The sequence below is a fragment of the Saccopteryx bilineata genome, chromosome X (assembly GCF_036850765.1).
Source record: "Saccopteryx bilineata isolate mSacBil1 chromosome X, mSacBil1_pri_phased_curated, whole genome shotgun sequence".
NCBI classification, from domain to species: domain Eukaryota; kingdom Metazoa; phylum Chordata; class Mammalia; order Chiroptera; family Emballonuridae; genus Saccopteryx; species Saccopteryx bilineata.
The window spans coordinates 109,761,555-109,776,414 of NC_089502.1; the positions used below are offsets into that span (position 1 = coordinate 109,761,555).

The window sequence follows — 14,860 nt, forward strand, 5'->3', positions numbered from 1 at the left end:
CGCTCCAGAGCTGCTGTGGCAGAATCAGTCAGGTTCCCAGGGGCCTTGACATTTTAAATATTTAACAAAGCTTGACAGGCAGAGGAAAGAGCTGCCAGCTGAAACCCATCTGCTTCCTTTTATCTGGGGGAGGCCAGAGCTCTTGTGGCTAAATGGCCCCAAATCATGGGGGAGGGAAAGGAGGAGGGAAGGAGAGAGATCCTCTGGCCTAGAGTCAAACCATCTGCCCCCATGACACCGTATCAGGCTGGGTCCCTTTACAGTGCAAACCAAGAGAGACCTGGGAGTCTAGGGAAGGCCACCCACGCTGGTGTTCCTGACCTGGTCAGATGGGTACCCTCTCATCTCACTCTTGGGCCCATCTCCATTCCCCGTCCCAGCCCATGAGTCACCCGCAGACAGATGGGACCAGGGAGCAACAGACAAGGGCGACAGGCAGGGCCCTGGGTGGATAAAGATGTGACGGCCCAGAGCAGAGCTGATGAGATCAATCAGCACTGGCCCAGAGCAGGCTGGCACTGGGCTGGGACAGCCCCACAAGCCCTGCCAGGGAGGTGCTAGTCAGGCTAGAAAATGCTCCAGCTCCCGGAATTCAGAGGCAAGCCTGGCTCCTGGTGGCCCTGGCTTCCCAGCAGACCCAGCAGGCAGGACTGGAGAAGGCTGGGACAGGGCAAGGCAGAGACTGCCTCCAGATCAGGGGAAAAGGGCCGCAGGGCAAAGGCAGGGACACAGTTGGCAGTCAGGCCTCCACTCCTAGCACCGTCTAGACTCAGAGGAGGCTTCCCAGGCTCCCTCGAGGCTCCCTGCAACAGATCAGCTCCGATCTACGCTGCCGCAGGCTCGCGCCTCTTTGGGAAAGCCTGCCGCCTGTGTTTCCTCCACTCGGCACTTTGGGCACCACCTCCCCAGGCCCCACTGTCCCCAAGCCACCTCCTTCCTTTCCAGGGAGAGGTCTCCTGTAACCCAGGCCCTCAGAGGACCCACACTATGCACCCCTTCTCCCTCTTCTAGTCCTGCTTAACTGGACACATGCGGCACCCTGAACACACAGCGGGGCCATCCTGCCTGCATGCGCTGACACGGAGCTGTCTCTTCCCTTCCCCTCCTCTGTCACTCAATTTCTATTCGTCCAAAAAAGAGATGACAGCAGGGAGCTGCTGATTATGAAGGTGTGGGAGCAGGGGTCCAGCCATAGCTCCTTGAAGACTGCAGGTTGCCCAGAGGGTGACCTCTTCGCTCCATGCAGACCATCTCCTGCTCAGGGGGAAAATGGCTTCCCTGGAAGGGCATGGTCCGGGTTAAGAGTGCCTCTAGGAAGTGCGGCAGTAGCTCCGCCCCACCCAGCCCTTGCCTGGGCCTGCCCTGGGGGTAAGGAACATCTTCAGCATACCCCTAGATGGCCGTGAGGAGTGTTGGGCACGTGGCCCAGAGTCCCCTGTGAACACTCGGCTGGGCTGGCTCTCTGCTGGCGGACTTACCCTCTGTGGGTGAGGTCTTCAGCCTCCTGCAGAGCCCGCTGACATCCCCGTAGGTTTCTTGGACCTTCTGCAGCGCCTCGGCCCCTCGGAGCTCCATGAGAGAACGCAGTTCAGCCAGCGTGCACCCAAAGCCGCCTGCATGGGGGGCCTCCCGCTGCTGCTGGGGCTTGGGGTGGAACTCGATGGAACTGTTGGCCATGTCGCCCATCCTGCCTATTGCACTGAGAGGCTGCTGGGCCTTCTCACAGGTGCGGCCTCAGTCAGGGGCAGGTGGCCACCTGAGGTCACAGTGCCTGGGGGAAGTCTATCACAGGTGGTGGCAGCAGGGAAGTGGCCAAGTGTGGACACCTGGGGAGAAGGAGATGAAAAGAAGCCAGGGGCACAGTTGAGACAAAACTGAGGTTCACTCTTCTAGAACATTCTCTGAAAATCACTCAAACTAAGACATGACTCACTACGTGCAAAATTCACCCCCTAGGCTGGGCCAGTGGCCCTCATACCCTGCCAGGCTCACCCCCTAGCCCTGCCCACCATCAGTACCCTGAGCCTGGAGGGCGGCATTGATTAGTGATGCTCTTGCCCTGGCGTGGCTGCGTTAGCTCTGCCATGGCTCTCTCATGGCCACGCCCCTCCTCCAGCAAACCGTCCATCCATCACGCTCCGACTCTTGCCTGATTAAGACTGGCCCTAGGAGGCCCGCATGCTCGGATACTGGCGGCAAGGCGGTCCTTCTAGCACAGCCTCTGCTGCTTCCAGCTCACGGCTTTAGGCCCGATGATGCGCAGGGGTCTGAGGAGCAGGCCGAGCCATGGGCAGGGCCAGCTGGGTGCCAGGTCAGGGTGTCGCTGCAGCCCTGTGAGTACCTGGGAAGTGGGAGCAAAGAAGGAAGGAGGCCCAGAGGAAGTGGGAAAGGAGTCAGGGAAAGAGAGGGAGAGGGAGGGAAGAAGGTGTAGGGATGAGGAAGGAGGGAGAGAGGGAAAGGAGAAGGGAAGGAGGCAAGAAAGGAGGGGAGAAAAGGAGTAGAAGGGGAGGGGTGGAGCAGAGGACATGGGAGAAATTGGAAAGCAGCCACAGGTCACTAGTGACATCTCTGCCACCATGCCCAGCCCGCTCCCCTGCCCCAGCCCACACACTGATAGCAGTGAACTGACTCCTGGGTTACACCAGCTCCATTCCCCTGCAGAACTTCATGAAGTTGTCATCCATCTCACTGTCCCAATACCCCACGACCACTGCCCACACGGGCCCGAGGAACTGCTGGAGTCTGGATGCCCGGCCCTCAGTCTTCACAAGGCCTGGCAGTTTGGACCCCAGGGGCTCACTGGGCTCGCTGAACCTGCTGGGCCCCCTGTTCCAGGCGCCTAGCTTCTCCTGCTGGTTTTCCCCTAACTCTTCCTCCTGGCCTGCGGCCTGCCTGCGCAGGAGTGGAAACAGCCCCCAAGGCCATGAGCTAAGCTCTTAGGGCTGAAGCAGTCTCAGTGTACATGGCCTTAACCTTCACACCAGCAGAGTCCTCCTAGCAACGTGGCTCAGCGGGGCCTGATCCTTCAAAGTAGTCTCAGTGTACATGGCCTTAACCTTCACACCAGCAGAGTCCTCCTAGCAACGTGGCTCAGCGGGGCCTGATCCCTCACCTCAGAGAAGGCTCCTGGCTTAGAAGAATCCTCTTGGAGGCAGAACCTGGCTAAGGATTTCTGATCTAGAATCACCCATGGAAACATATAGCGCAGACAGAGCCCTGTGGCTTGCTGCTCTCAGGAGAGACCCCGGCTGACACTCAGAGCCTAGTGAATGCTGGGAGCGGACACACTACAGCCCTCAGGGGGCTTAGAACACGGTGGGGGACTCAGTTCCTCTGGATGCCAGTCCCACCTGTTAGGAAAAAGCACGTATACATAGCGTAGTTCTCGTTCGTGAAGCCTGGCAGGCAGAGAGGCACCTCAGAAAATGACTATCTATGTTTTAAAAGTTTGGGCACCTCAGTGTTAACTCCCTAGACACCTTCCAAACAGCTGTTTTCATTGCTAGAAGATATGGGAACCAAGTGGTGGAGCCACAGATGTGCCGTCCTCTCCCACATCCACACATCTCTCCATCGCTCGTCCTTCCAGCTCCCCATCTGACAAGTTTTTACTGAGCATCTATTACATGCCTGTGCCGGGGATAGAGGGCAGACAGGACAACAGAGAGGTGGACAGGACTGAATGCACTCCCACGCTCTCCATCTGGCTGGGAGATGGGCACGTAGCAGGTCCCACTCGTGAGAAACCGGCCTCCGAATGACGGGGGCCCAGTTTCAGTTGAGGCAGGGGTCAGGGAAGGTATCTTAGAAGGAGCACATTTAAGAAAAGACCAGAACGAAGTGGTAGAGTGAGCCACTCTTCTGGAGGACAGAGTGTTAAGACACCAGAAACAGGTCGGTGGGGAAGGAGGCTGCAGATCCCTTGGGGCCACGAGTGACATGGGCCACCACCTATCAGGGGGCTCTTGGGTAAGGACAGACAGGAGCAGCAGGAGCCAGGGGCGGAGGGCAGGGCCTCGGCCAGGCGTTCTGCCGGCCTGGGTGAGAGCGGGACAATGGGAACGAGCTCTGAGCCCAGGGGTGTGTGGGGCAGCAGAACGCTGGGGTTCGAAGGAAGCAAAGCTCTTGTGGTGTATGAGGCAGGTTGGACTCCTTTCGAGGTGCTATATGAACGCACCCCCCCCCCACTCAGGTGGGGCGCAGCAGGAATCCTCTGCCATTCAGCAGGGTAGGAAACCAAGGCTTAGCCAGTGGAGGTGGCACAGCCCTGAGGGCACCCAGGTCTCTTTCTTCTGACCACAGGCCTTGGCGGGCCAAAGCACCACTGGAGACAGCGATAGAACCTTTCAACTGTCACCTGCACTCTTTGGTCCTCTCCAGAAAGCTTCAATCTGGCACCTCCACCTCTGTTTTTTGTCCCCACCAGCTTCCTTCACCTACTTCAGACCTTTGCTTAGCCTGCTGGTTGCTGGAGGAGAGAGACAGGGTCTGTGCAGACACCGGCCTCAGCCAGCATCGGGCCTACAAAGTCCCTCACGAGTCAGCTCCCTGGGTTCAGCTGTCTACCAGCCCCGGGCAGGCAGGGTTGCTGGGAGACGACCAAGCAATCGGTCCTGTGAGTGCTGGGGCCAGGGGCAGGGCATCCAGCATAAATGTGAGTCAGCTGTCCCTGAGCAGAGTCCCCAGGCCATGTAGCCCTGGCAGTACTGGCTGAAGAGAGCGGCGGGCACTCACCCCAGGCTCAGATGTCCTCCCACGTGTGGCCAGGACAGCAGGGGCCAGCTGTATGCCTGCGTTGACTCCACTGAGCCACCTAGGGATTCTACAGGGGGTTTTTCTAAAAGGGAAGCAGATGGACTATTTTCTTCCGTTGGAACCTTTTATCTTTTTAGCCTCTATACCCACTTGATAAAACTTGGTTGGCGAGGCATTGACTCCTGCCATATGGCACTGGTGGGCTCTGGGGGTGACAGAGTGAATGGTACATAGTTAGGCCAAGACAGAAATGCCCATTCTTCAGAGCAGGGTACCCTGCAGGCTGGCAGCACAGCATCCCTACCCACCCACCTCCACCCCTCTAGGGTTCTCTGAAGGCTGGCTCCGTCCTCCCCATCGAACTCCCTGCGCCTGCCACCCAGTATGACCCTGCCCTCAATTAAGCAATAGCAGCCCAGACAGAGCCACGCCGGGTCTTTGATTTGCTCCTAACTGCTGAGCTATTGTTGCTGCGGCTGACTGGGCCCACAGAGTCTCATAAGGGGACTAGGCAGGGAAGACAGACCTGGTCTTCTGCCGGAGCACAAAGCATTTTGCCCCTTGCTGTGGCCTCTCAGCCGGCCCTGCATCCTTCCATGCTTTGGTATCCCTTGACACCCTGCGCCTGCACCCATGGCCTGTTCCTTCTTCCTCACCCCCCACCAAGCAGGCCCCACATCCCATATACCCCCTAATAAGTCTCCTTCCACTTGGGTGGCTTGTCACTACCCTGCTCTAGGTCACTACCTTCCCTGGTTTGGGCGTTGTCACTCTCTCTGCCTTCCTGTTGCACTGGCCTCCAAAAATCCACATCCCTCTTCAATCCCCTCCCTCCTTTCCCCCCATTAAGCATAAGGCCTCATTCTTTCCGACCTGGGCCGGTTCACCCCTCCTTAGGCAACCTGGTGGTCCCTGCTCCCGGGAGGTCACCATATTGATGCCGAACTTAGTGCGGACACCCGATCGGCATAGCGCACTACAGCCCAGAACTCCTGGGCTCAAGCGATCCTCCCGCCTCAGCCTCCCGAGTAGCTGGGACTACAGGCGCGCGCCACCACGCCCGGCGGCCTCATTCTTTCAAAGGACCTTCCAGCTCCTCTCTTGCTCTGGCCTACTCAGCCGCACATCACACTGGTCGCCTACGCACCACTCACCCTGCCACAGTGAACAGTCTTGCCAGCTCCGAACACTTGGCACGGGCCTTGCCCTGTTCACCCTCTGTTCCATCTCTACTTGATGACCCCCATTGAATTCGAGTGGCCACTCAACTCAAGTGGAACGTTCTCCAGAAAGTATCTGCCAAAACCGATTGCTGCCGAGTGTAGAATCCCAAGACCTTCCCTACTTCCCTTTGCTGGGCATTGCAACAACCTGTGAGCATGTCTTTCCCGCTCTTGGGGTCGTAAGCAATTTGAGAAACGTAGTTATTGAATTGGTGGCAAGACCATTGCTTGGTCAGCCCTGGGTGAGGACAGAGCCTGGAGAAGTGAGTGAGCGGGGGCCTGGCTGGCCAAGGGGGGGCTGGGTACCTTGGGAAAGGGATCTCTGTCCTGGAGAACACAGGGTAAGGTGCAGAAATGAAGGGCAGGGATGCTCATGACTCCCAGCAAGCCACTCTCAGTATGCTCAGGGGCCCCACTTCAGCTCTGGAGGCTTCTCAAGTTCAAGATGGTGCTTGTGCTAACCTTCCTTGTCTTAACACCACAGACCACAGGACAGGAGCCATCCATTAAGTCAAGGTCTATCTTTGACTGTTGGTCACTCTAGAGACCGAATGGCATATACTCTTGTTTTCCTGGGTATCTATAAGTCTGGGCAATGGCCTCCCTTGGTCCGAATAAGGACAGCAGCCACCACTGAAATGGCTGAGAGCAGAATGACCGGGCCTATCAGTTCTGCAGGCCTGACAGAGATGTTCCGGCCTGGGCTGGCTGCCTAGAACAGTTTATAGGCACCAAAAGGGCAAGGAATGTATCATTTCTGTACTCTTTCATCTTTCAGACTTTAATTGGCTTAATTGGATTGAAAACCTCCACAGAAGGGGACTGGGACCTTCTGGCATTTGCTCCACCCTGGCACAAATTGGCCGGCATGGCGGGTGGCGAGAGCAGAAATCGGCGGTGGTCCCCTTGCCTGTCGCACCCTCACTCTGTCATTTTCAACAGGCTGCCACCGCAGGGGGTTGCCGGGGCACTGCAATAGATAGCCTATGTTTGAGCCTGTCCCCCAACTGCCTTCTGAACCTTTCCCTCCGGCAGGGCCTGGACATCCAGAGGTCCGCTGCCCCCAGCCCTAGCGGCTCGTGTCCCCCTGATTAGAAACCCAGGAATCCTCTCCCCATCATTGGCCTTTTTTGGCTACTTCTTTTCAGGCTTTGGGCACTCTCCCAGTACCTCTGATTTAATCTGCCTGGATCCCCCATGTTGTCTCCTCCCCTCAATCCCCGGAGCTCCCTGAAAGAGATGGGGGCATCTCTGTTCCCAGGGTCCCCCCCTCTTGGGGCCCTCGTTCCAGATGCTTCCTTCCTTGCGCCCTCACAAACACCCTGTGTGGGCTGAGGCAGGTTCTGTGATTCTGTGATCAGACCTGCTGGCTATGTTCCTGAGGGGAGTCACGATGACCTGAGCAGCTCAGCCCGTTCGCTGCCAGGAGACAGACGCTTTCTGCTTCTTCAGCTCTGTGTGGGCTGCCCAGCTTTGCCTTTACAGAGGGACAGAGAATGGGGGACGGAATCCCACTGTCATCCTCCAAGTCAGAAGTTGCAAAGCATTAGAATACAGCCCGTTTGTGACCGCGGAAACACGGTTGCACAGCAGCCTCTGTCCACCAGCAGTCTGCACTTGCTGGGGTCTGAGTGGGCACCTGTCCCCACATCGATGGTAGGGCATTTGTTGCTTCCCAGGGGCGAAGCCCAGTTGGCAGCACCAGCTAGAAGCCAGGCAGTCTCAGTTCTCAGTGTCGCTCCTCAGTCACTGTTTGAGTCCAATGGACCAATGACTGAGGATAAAGGCCTGGGTCCTGCCAACTGGGGGGCTTCCCCAGGCCCAGGAAACCATGCCCTGAGGCAATAAGGGAGCATCACCCAGCAGAGCCAAGTCTGACGGGTCTGAGCAACCCCCGCAAGCATGTGCCCTCCACTGCCACCCTCCTTGAGGTACACTGCCCTTTGGCATCTCCCCACAAATCCACCAAGCAGGGGCTCACCTTCTGGAAGAACCCGCAGCCCCTGGCCTGTGGTGGCACAGTGGATAGAGTGCTGGCCTGGAATGCTGAGGTCGCCGGTTCAAAAGTCCAGGCTTACCCAGTCAAGGCACATATGAGATGCAACTACTATGAGTTGATGCTTCCTGCTTCCCCCTTCCCCTCACCCTCTCTTATTTTTCCTCTTTCTCTTCTTGCTCTAAAATCAATAAAAATAAAATCTTAAAAATTTTTATTTTTTTAAAAAAAGAACCCATGGCTCAGCAATGTGACTCACTGTGAGGATTCTTTGAAATAACAACCCTTCCTCTCTCTACCTCCAGGCACCTGGCACCCAGGCCAGGCCCCACAGAAGCAAGAGCAGGACCCCCCCCCCAGGCCAGCCCGGGTCCCCCGCACAGCTGCAGACACCGGTGGGGCTCGGTCAAGCACGTTGCAGCAGGTGGAGAGCAGGCAGGGAGCAGGTGCAGAGGCCCTCGGGGGTCCCCAACTGCCCTGCCCTCTCCTGAGACTGGTTTGATCCAGGCAGGTGAAAACAGTGGTTCAAGGTGCCCATTTAACCCTTGATTTCCCACAAAGCCCTTCCTGGGTTGGGACCTAGTTCTCTTGCCAGGCCCCCTGCCCCCTCCTGCTGGACCACCGTGGCAACCACCCAGTAAGGAAAAAGAGGGCTCTAAGGATGAGGCCTGCATTTAACCGGGGAGGGAGGGCGCGGGGGAAGGAGTCGAAGCAGAGAACAGCCTCATTAATATTTCAGAGGCACCGTCACTGCAGCTCCTGGGCCCTCCACAGCCCCACCGCTTGTGCTAGCGCTAGCTAGCAGAGGAAGGAGGATGGGAAAAGAAAAGGAAAAAAAAAAACATAGAGAAAACAGACTTAAAGGGACAGCCCCCATTCTTCCTCCTCCTTGTTCCTGGTACAATCTGTGCACATGTCAAGTGTCTCTCCCAGGGAACAGCTTTAGGCAAAAAAAAAAAAAAAAAATTAACATCAGAGAAGGGTCAAACACTGCCACGGCATCCTGTCTGTAAACTCACAAACATACCCTCTTACTAGAAACCTCCAACCCTGCGGGGCTGTTCCTAAGGGAGGCCTGTTGTGCTGCCACCAGGGCACCAGGGCCACCTCAGGGACCCATTGAGGGCTTCCAGCGAGGCCAAAGGATGCCTCCCATTCAGCACCAGGTTCAGATTCCAAGGACCGTCTCAGGCCAGCAAAAAGACAGATAGATGCACAGAGTCCGGGCTAATTAAAACCCAGTCAAGGAGGATTCAGGAATCTGGAAAAAACCCAGCAAGTCTAGATACCTGGAGGTGGCAGGCACCTGGGTGGGTGACCCTCTACAGTACCCCTTGAGAATCGGTAGCTCAGCGCTTTCATGTAGAGTGGCAGACGCCAGACCTGGAGGGGGACTTCAGAAATGCTTGCTCTCAGCCGGAGATTCACAGTCAGAAGGAGGATGGCACAGACTCTCTGAAATCCCCCAGGGGATTCTGAGGCCCAGCCAAGTTTGACACCACACATTGACCTGCCTTCAGAGGCTCCAGGGAAGACCCAAAACTATACAGTTAAGACAAGCTCCGCCTGACCTGTGGTGGCGCAGTGGATAAAGCATTGACCTGGAAATGCTGAGGTCGCCGGTTCGAAACCCTGGGCTTGCCTAGTCAAGGCACATATGGGAGTTGATGCTTCCAGCTCCTTCCCCCTTCTCTCTCTCTGTCTCTCTCCCTCTCTGTCTCTCTCTCTCCTCTCTAAAAATGAATAAATAAAATTAAAAAAATAGTTTAAAAAAAAAAAAAAAGACAAGCTCCAACAGAGAACGTGAAGTGCTGCAGCCACGATAGAAAACAATGTGGCAGTCCATCAGTGGAGGTGTGGATTAAAAAGCTGTGGTACATAAACACAATGGAATACTACGGGGCCATGAAAAAGAAGGAAATCTTACCTTTCTCGATGGCATGGATGGACCTGGAGATTATTATGCTAAGTGAAATAAGCCAGGCAGAGAAGGGCAAATATTTTATGATCTCACTTATATGTGGAATCTAATGAACAAAGTGAACTGAGGAACGGAATAGAGACAGAGGCGGGGTCACAGGGAGCAGAGGGACAGCTGTCAGAGGGAAGGAGGATGAGGGGATGGGATCAGAGAAGGTGAAGGGATTAGTGAAATTACATATACTTAACCCAGAGATACGGATAACAGGACAGCATATCCCAGAGAGAAGGGGGGAGGGAGTTAGGGGAGAGGTGCAAAGGGGGTGTAACAGGGAATACGGGGGTGGTGGTGATGGTGTTATATTGAGTGGGACACTGGAATCCATGTTAACACAATAAAATAAAATTGATAAAAATGAAAAAAAATGAGGTGGCGCTTCCTCAGAAAATTAACCATACAATTACCATAGGATCCAGTGATCTCACATTGAGGTATCTGCCCAAAAGAATTGGAAGCAAGATCTCTAAGAGATGTGCACGCCCATGTTCATAGCAACAGTATTCACAGTAGCCGAAGGTGGAAGCAATCCAAGTGTCCATGGACAGAGGAATGGATGAACAAAATGTGCTTTATTCATACAGTGGAATAATATTCATCCTTAAAAAGAAGGAAATTCCGACACACGCTACACATGGATGAAGCTTGAGGATATTATACTAAGCGAAATAAGCCAGTCACAAAAGGTCAAATAGATATATGATACCACTTATATGAGGTCCTTAGAGTAGGAAAATTCATAGGGACAGAAAATAAAAGGGTGTTTGCCAGGGGCTGGAGAAGAGAGCGTGGGAGTTAGTGTTCAATGGCAACAGACTTCAGTCTGAGAAGATGGAAAGATCGGGCGACGGACGGTGGGAGTGGTTGCACAAGCTAATGCACTCAGTGTTGTTGAACTATACACTTAAAAATGATTAAGATAGTAAATTCTATGCTATGTGTATTTTGCTGTAGTTAAAAATACAAACAGGGCCTGACCAGGCAGTGGCGCAGTGGATAGAGCATCAGACTGGGATGCAGAGGACCCAGGTTCGAGACCCCGAGGTCCCCATCTTGAGTGCAGACTCATCTGGTTTGAACAAAAGCTCACCAGCTTGGACCCAAGGTTGCTGGCTCAAGCGAGGGGTTACTCGGTCTGCTGAAGGCCCCACGGTCAAGGCACATATGAAAAAGCAGTCAATGAACAACTAAGGTGTCGCAACGAAAAACTGATGATCGATGCTTCTCATCTCTCTCCATTCCTGTCTGTCTGTCCCTATCTATCCCTCTCTCTGACTCGCTCTCTGTCCCTGTTAAAAAAAAAAAAAAAAGAAAATTATGAAGATCAAACAAATACAAATAAACAACCAAAAACTCATTAAAAATAAATACAAACAGGCCCCACCAGCCCTTTCGTTCTATGTCCAGAGTAGCCTCCCATGGTGCCTCGGGCCACACAGTGAGAGTAGGAGTCCCACTGCCTTGCCTGCCAATCAACTGATGATTTTGCCCATATAGATTTCAACTTTCAGGAGCACCCCGTACCTGGAATGAAAACCTACGCAGCCCCTTCCATACGTGCCTTCCCCCACCCTTTAGTCTCAATGACCTCTGACACCACCTTCGTCCTGCCTCAGCTGGCTGGTTGCCTATGAGGTGGCAGAAAAGCAGATGAGTTGAGATGTTGGGCTTGCTGGTGGCCGTTGCCAGTGATCTTCTTCTTATTCGGAAGCGATGTGGCCCTGGGTCCCCCTGCCTGCCCTATTTCTTGCTGTTGGTATGCATTTCCTCAGAGGCACGGACCTTGTCCTGTCCTCAGAAGGGACCAGAAGGGATGGCCAGAACACTTGGGGAAGGTCTGGCCTCTAGATCACTGGTTCTATTAGAATAAGATGACTTTAAGAGGCACTCATGAACCCCCAGGAGGTTGTGACAGAGACCTGCTAGGCATTTCCCGATTTCTAGTCCCCTCTTCCCATGTCGTATCTTATTTTTTAGCTAGGTGTCTTGTCATCCAGCTAATGACTATATTCCCCTAACTCTGGGGCAGCTACATATGACCATGTGACTCTGTCCTGGCTAATGAGATTTGAGCAAAAGGGACAGGGACATGCCTTAGTCACAGAAACCATTAAGGTTTCTCAGCACATGGAAGAAAAGGCATAAGGCCAGCTTCAGAGCTGTGTCCTTAAAGGGAAGGAATGTGATCTCCCCGGTCCCTCTCCTCCTTCCTGCCAGCTAGAATGCTGATGCAAAGATAGGAGCAGAGGCGGCTCTCGTACTCCCGCTAGCACGCTGCATGTTGAGGATGGCAACACCATCAAAGGAGCACCAGGCCTTGATGGCCAGCTAGCTGTCATACCAGCCCTTCGTCGCCTAGACTTTTGTGTGTGAAAGACATCACCTTCTCTGTTTTCCACACCTCCATTAAGCTGGGTCTCCATTGAAGAGGTCAAGCCCATCACCTAAGTAATTCAGGAATGCAGGGAGGAACCCAGCCTCAGTCACCAGATACGATGGCTGTCCCCAAAGCCAGCTCTTGTTCTGAGAGAGCCAGGAGACCTCCGCAAAGTCTACATGACTTACCAAACCCCCATAATTTCATGGGCTCCCTGGGACATGTAATGATTCAAAGCTGGGCTCCCTCTTACCTGTGCCAATTGACATTGTCTTAGAAGTTCTAGCCCAGGGGTCGGGAACCTATGGCTTGCAAGCCTGATGTAGCTCTTTTGATGGCTGCATCTGGCTGGCAGACAAATCTTTAATAAAAAAAATAATAACGTTAAAAATATAAAACATTCTCATGTATTACAATCCATTCATTTCCTACCGCTCACGTTCATGGTTGCGGGTGGCTGGAGCCAATCACAGCTGTCCTCCGGGACAACACCACATTTTTATTGAATAAGGCGTAATGTACACGGGTGGTTGTATGGCTCTCATGGAATTACATTTTAAAATATGTGGCGTTCATGGCTCTCTCAACCAAAAAGGTTCCCGATCCCTGTTCTAGCCAAAGCATAAGGAGACAGAACCACGAGAGTCCTAAAGACAGAGATAGAATGACAATCTGGTCATAGGTACTGCCAAGTTCCCGGGCCGTGTAGGGCACTCTTCTCCCTGCTTTGGCGGAATGATGCATTCCCTCTGTGCTCTAAGCCTCGAAGATGAGAAGACCGATTACCCCCACTGTAGAGATGGAGCTACTGAGGCACAGAGAGGTTGAAGAACTCACTGAAGGTCACGAAGTCAGCAAGGAACAGAGGCCGACTCAGATGGTCTGGCTCCAGAGAATTCTATACTATTCCTCTGACAAGTGACTGCTCAGAAAACTCCAGAAAAGCAACAAATACATGCATAAAGCCAATTAAGAGTTCCACAAAGTGACTAGACAGGAAATCTGTCCTCCCTACACACAGGTTTGGGAGTGCAGGTACTGGGGTCAAGCCTGGCTGTGTGAACCAGCACAAGTTACTCAACCTTTCTGGGTCTCCACTTTTGTCTCGGAAATGGGTCCTTGTTACTCCTGGCTGGGTTGGTGTGCGCTTCTAGGACAGGGGTCACCCCTTCTCCCTAGAGGATTTCTTCTGCAGGAAGATGAGAGACATGAATGTTTCTTGTTGAGTCAGCCTGGCTGCCACACACACCCTCCCTCTGCCTGCCTTGAAGCCCTGAGTTCTATCTGAGCCCGTGTGGACCCCAGAATTCATAGGTCAGGACCAGGCTCCGCCAGTGAGGCCGGAACATTTCTGCTTGGCCAGAGACGGGCCCCATACATCTCTCAGACGCTTCCCTGTTGCTGGGGCCATCCTCAAGCTTGCTCCAGCTCCAGTCTGTGCTGGAGAAGGGTAGGCACTGCAGGGGCAGCCGGCTCCCCAAGATGCTTTTGGAGGGAATTATGCACTCCCACGTGGTGGTCCTCACAGCACCAGATGCCCTTGGGTCTGAGAGGGAAGTTGAAAGCCCCTTTCTGGCTGAAGCCTTGAAGTGTCATTAAGGGGGTCACAACTCTACCCTTGGAGGGGTGGTCATATGTTTCCTTTCAAAGAAGGCAAGAGAACTGGAAAAGGAGAGCTGGGGAGAGCAAGAGAGTGAGAAGTGATGGGCAGGAAGCATAATGACACTAATTATCCAATTAGAGCAGTTGTGGCAGAGAGAGCTGCATTGCAGCAGGGAGCTGGAGCCAGCCGCCCCCTCCTCGCACTCAGAGTCTGGCCTGTTCTAGCCCACGCCCCTCCTGCTTCAGTCTGTCTGTGCGCAGTTGCTGGGCAGCGAGGTTCTCTGTGGTTTCTGGAGTGAGGGGGTGAGGGGGACCCAGAAACACCTTGACTGGCCTCTGGGACATGCCTTCAGCCTGCAAAGAGCAGAGAACACATATCTGGGGTCTAGGAGATTGTAGGTCCCTGTCCTCCAGCCTTTCACAGTCAGAGAACATGCGGACAGGATAAGGGCGACCAGTCCCAATCCTCCCCAAAGTCTCTCCAGCTCTGTCCATGGTACCAGGTTGTCCACCCTGCCAGCTTCTAATCCTAAAAGCCAGCTCCAAGCCAAACAGCCAAGGCCTAAACAGGTAATTAAATGACAGCTAACTGGAGGCCTTGGGCCACTGTAGGCCCAGGTGCGCCTAGAGAAGGAGACTTCCAGGACACACCTGTCTTCTTGGGGACAGGCTCCAAGGCAGCCCCACTGTAGGTCCTGGTGGGGAGAGGGTCTAGTTTTGGGGAACAGGTTGAAGCCCTTGGGAAGACAGACTTGGGATCTCATTTTATAAGGTCAGGACCCAAGAGCTGTCAGGGAAAGAGATGCAGTTTTCTATGGCCAATAAAAGGGTCTGGAAGGCCAGGCCCCAAATGGGGGACCAGAGATACGTGAGCTAACTTGGGCTCCACCCAGGGGTGTCTCTGATTACTGGCAGAGTAGGCTTTCTTG

General features: G+C 54.1%; 1 protein-coding gene across 8 annotated transcripts in view; it reads right to left on the minus strand.

Annotated features, from left to right (window-relative positions):
- The window catches only part of ATP2B3 (ATPase plasma membrane Ca2+ transporting 3), a 75,089-nt gene that overhangs the window by 52,120 nt on the left and 8,109 nt on the right, over positions 1-14,860 (minus strand). For 6 of the 8 annotated variants that reach the window (XM_066250395.1, XM_066250393.1, XM_066250394.1 and 3 more), the window contains exons 2-3: positions 2,150-2,341; positions 1,479-1,826 (exon numbers count right to left, since the gene is read on the minus strand). In XM_066250395.1, the coding sequence (XP_066106492.1) occupies positions 1,479-1,686 (208 nt within the window). In that variant the 5' untranslated portion in view covers positions 1,687-1,826; positions 2,150-2,341. Of the gene's footprint in view, positions 1-1,478; positions 1,827-2,149; positions 2,342-2,611; positions 2,836-14,860 lie in introns of those variants that run through there. The other 2 variants (XM_066250391.1, XM_066250392.1) reach the window with 2 other exon arrangements.